The following is a 3,944-nucleotide window of genomic DNA, read 5'->3' as shown; positions in this document are numbered from 1 at the left end:
CACCCCCCTGACCCCCCATTTCCCCTCCGTTTTCTCCCCCGGACACCCTCTAACGCCCTCTGGCCCCCCATTTTTGCCCCCCCCCGACCCCCCATTTCCCCCCCATTTTCTCCCCCCGCCCCCCCATTTCCCCCCATTTTCTCCCCCATCCCCATTTTCTCCCCCCTGACACCCCATTTCCCCCCATTTTCTCCCCCCATCCCCATTTTCTCCCCGCCACCCCCTCAAACGCCCCCCTGACCCCTCCCAACACCCCTCTCACCCCCCATTTTCTCCCCCATCCCCATTTTCACTCCCCTGACCCCCCCATTTCCCCCCATTTTCTCCCCCGACCCCCATTTTCTCCCCGCCAACCCCTCAAACGCCCCCCTGACCCCCCCCATTTCCCCCCCAACACCCCCCTCACCCCCCATTTTCTCCCCCCATCCCCATTTTTGCCCCCCTAACCCCCCCATTTCCCCTCCGTTTTCTCCCCCAGACCCCATTTTCTCCCCCGGCCCCCCTCTTACGCCTCCCGCCCCCCCATTTTCTCCCCGCCACCCCCTCAAACGCCCCCCTGCCCCCCCCAACACCCCCCTCACCCCCCATTTTCTCCCCCCCCCCCCCCAGGAAGGATGGACTCTCGCTTCACCCGGGGGAAGTCCCCCCTCCTGGAGCGCGCCCTGGGTCGCCCCCGCTGCGAGATCAGCCTCAGCGCCTTCGCCCTCCTCTTCTCCGAGCTGGTCCAGTACTGCCAGAACCGCGTCTACTCGGTAGCCGAGCTGCAAACCAAACTAGCCCGCTTGGGCCACCAGGTGGGTCTCCGAGTATTGGATGCTTTGGTAGCCCGGGAGAAGAGCGGTCGGCGCGAGACCAAGGTCCTCAACGTCCTCCTCTTCGTGAAGGGCCCCGTTTGGCGGGCGCTTTTCGGCAAAGAAGCCGATAAGTTGGAGCAGGCCAACGACGACGACAAGACCTACTACGTCATCGAGAAGGAACCTTTGGTCAACACCTACATCTCCGTCCCCAAAGAGAACAGCACCCTCAACTGCGCCGCCTTCACCGCCGGTTTGGTGGAGGCCGTCCTCACCGCCAGCGGTTTCCCGGCCAAAGTCACCGCTCACTGGCACAAAGGCACCACCCTCATGATCAAGTTCGAGGAGGCCGTCATCGCCCGCGACAAGAGCCTGGAGGGGCGCTGAGGGGAGCGGGGACGGGGGACGGGGGGGTGACACCCGCCTCGGTCTCCCCGCGGGGAGGTTGGAGGTAGGTTGGGTCCCTGAGTGCCATCCAACGTCCCTCCTGATGGCCCTTGGTCTCCCCGCGGGGAGGTTGGAGATGGGTTGGGTCCCTGAGTGCCATCCAATGTCCCTCCTGGTGGCCCTTGGCCTCCCTTGGGGATGTTGGAGCTGGATTGGGTCCCTCAGCGCCATCCAATGTCCCTCCTGATGGCCCTCAGTCTCCCTCAGGGATGTTGGAGCTGGATTGGGTCCCTCAGCACCATCCAACGTCCCTCCTGGTGGCCCTCAGTCTCCCTTGGGGATGTTGGAGTTGGATTGGGTCCCTCAGCGCCATCCACTGTCCCTCCTGGTGGCCCTTGGTCTCCCCACGGGGAGGTTGGAGATGGGTTGGGTCCCTCAGCGCCATCCAACGTCCCTCCTGGTGGCCCTTGGTCTCCACGCGGGGACGTTGGAGATGGGTTGGGTCCTTCAGCGCCATCCAACGTCCCTCCTGGTGGCCCTTGGTCTCCCCGCGGGGAGGTTGGAGGTGGGTTGGGTCCCTCAGCGCCATCCAACGTCCCTCCTGGTGGCCCTTGGTCTTCCTCGGGGAGGTTGGAGCTGGATTGGGTCCCTCAGCGCCATCCAATGTCCCTCCTGATGGCCTTTGGCCTCCCTTGGGGATGTTGGAGCTGGATTGGGTCCCTCAGCGCCATCCAACGTCCCTCCTGATGGCCCTCAGTCTCCCTCAGGGATGTTGGAGCTGGATTGGGTCCCTCAGCGCCATCCAATGTCCCTCCTGATGGCCCTTGGTGTCCCTCGGGGATGTTGGAGCTGGATTGGGTCCCTCAGCGCCATCCAACGTCCCTCCTGGTGGCCCTTGGTCTCCCCACAGGGAGGTTGGAGGTGGGTTGGGTCCCTCAGCGCCATCCAACGTCCCTCCTGGTGGCCCTCAGTCTCCCTCGGGGATGTTGGAGCTGGATTGGGTCCCTCAGCGCCATCCAACGTCCCTCTTGGTGGCCCTTGGTCTCCCCGCGGGGAGGTTGGAGATGGGTTGGGTCCCTCAGCGCCATCCAATGTCCCTCCTGGTGGCCCTTGGTCTCCCCACGGGGAGGTTGGAGGTGGGTTGGGTCCCTCAGCGCCATCCAATGTCCCTCCTGGTGGCCCTTGGCCACCTCTGGGGATGCTGGAGCTGGATTGGGTCCCTCAGCGCCATCCAATGTCCCTCCTGGTGGCCCTTGGTCTCCCCGCGGGGAGGTTGGAGATGGGTTGTGTCCTTCAGCACCATCCAACGTCCCTCCTGGTGGCCCTTGGTCTCCCCGCGGGGACGTTGGAGGTGGGTTGGGTCCTTCAGCGCCATCCAACGTCCCTCCTGGTGGCCTTTGGCCTCGCTTGGGGATGTTGGAGCTGGATTGGGTCCCTCAGCGCCATCCAATGTCCCTCCTGGTGGCCCTTGGTCTCCCCGCGGGGAGGTTGGAGGTGGGTTGGGTCCCTGAGTGCCATCCAACGTCCCTCCTGGTGGCCCTTGGTGTCCCTCGGGGATGTTGGAGCTGGATTGGGTCCCTCAGCGCCATCCAACGTCCCTCCTGGTGGCCCTTGGCCACCTCTGGGGATGCTGGAGCTGGATTGGGTCCCTCAGCGCCATCCAATGTCCCTCCTGGTGGCCCTTGGTCTCCCCGCGGGGAGGTTGGAGATGGGTTGGGTCCTTCAGCGCCATCCAACGTCCCTCCTGGTGGCCCTTGGTCTTCCTCGGGGAGGTTGGAGCTGGATTGGGTCCCTCAGCGCCATCCAATGTCCCTCCTGATGGCCTTTGGCCTCCCTCGGGGATGTTGGAGCTGGATTGGGTCCCTGAGCACCATCCAATGTCCCTCCTGGTGGCCCTTGGCCTCTTCTGGGGACACTGGAGCTGGATTGGGTCCCTCAGCGCCATCCAACGTCCCTCCTGATGGCCCTTGGTCTCCCCGCGGGGAGGTTGGAGGTGGGTTGGGTCCCTCAGCACCATCCAACGTCCCTCCTGATGGCCCTTGGTCTCCCTCGGGGATGTTGGAGCTGGATTGGGTCCCTCAGCGCCATCCAACGTCCCTCCTGGTGGCCCTTGGCCTCTTCTGGGGACACTGGAGCTGGATTGGGTCCCTCAGCGCCATCCAACGTCCCTCCTGGTGGCCCTTGGCCTCTTCTGGGGACGCTGGAGCTGGATTGGGTCCCTCAGCACCATCCAACGTCCCTCCTGGTGGCCCTTGGCCTCTTCTGGGGACACTGGAGCTGGATTGGGTCCCTCAGCACCATCCAACGCCCCTCCCGGTGGCCCTTGGCCTCCCTCGGTGACACTGGTGTCCCTTGCTGTCCCTGGACGCCATCCCTTGTCCCTCCTGGTGGCCCTGTGTCTCTTGGGGACACTGCAGTCGATTGGTGTCACTATAAACCATCTCTTGTCCCTCTGATGGCCTCTGGCTCTTCTTTGGGGCTTTGGGGACCTCCTGGGGCTGCTTTGGGTCCCCAGAGACGGTCCTCTGTCCCTCCTGATGGCCCTCCAGTTCCACCAGTTGCCCTCCAGTACCCCCCAGACTCCCCCAGTTCCAAGTCCCCCCCCAGTCCCCTCCCAGTTCCCCCCAGTTCCCATCCTAGTCCCTCCAGTTCCCTTCCCAGTCCCACTCAGTTCCACCCTGTTCCCCCCAGTCCCTCCCAGATCCCCCCAGTCTCCCCCAGTTCCCCCCTCAGCTCCCTCCCAGTGCCCCCTAGTCCCTTCCT

The 3,944-nt window shown here is 64.6% G+C and overlaps 1 protein-coding gene across 2 annotated transcripts; it reads left to right on the top strand.

Moving 5' to 3' along the window:
* Positions 1–614: 614 nt before the first annotated feature.
* Positions 615–1,202, top strand: LOC309684112 (trafficking protein particle complex subunit 5; the record flags this gene model as incomplete). 2 transcript variants are annotated; one of them, XM_082500067.1, is made up of 2 exons in its annotated part: positions 615–794; positions 885–1,202. In XM_082500067.1, the coding sequence occupies 2 exons, from the start codon at positions 615–617 to the stop codon at positions 1,179–1,181; spliced, it is 477 nt and encodes a 158-aa protein (XP_082356193.1). In that variant the 3' UTR covers positions 1,182–1,202. The 2 variants fall into 2 exon arrangements, with proteins under 2 accessions (XP_082356193.1, XP_082356192.1); XM_082500066.1 differs by having other exon boundaries at positions 615–1,202.
* Positions 1,203–3,944: the final 2,742 nt, after the last annotated feature.

The sequence above is a fragment of the Vanellus vanellus genome, assembly GCF_965231255.1.
Source record: "Vanellus vanellus genome assembly, contig: HAP1_SCAFFOLD_1881, whole genome shotgun sequence".
Lineage (NCBI taxonomy): Eukaryota > Metazoa > Chordata > Aves > Charadriiformes > Charadriidae > Vanellus > Vanellus vanellus.
This window is presented reverse-complemented; position numbering and strand designations above follow the sequence as displayed.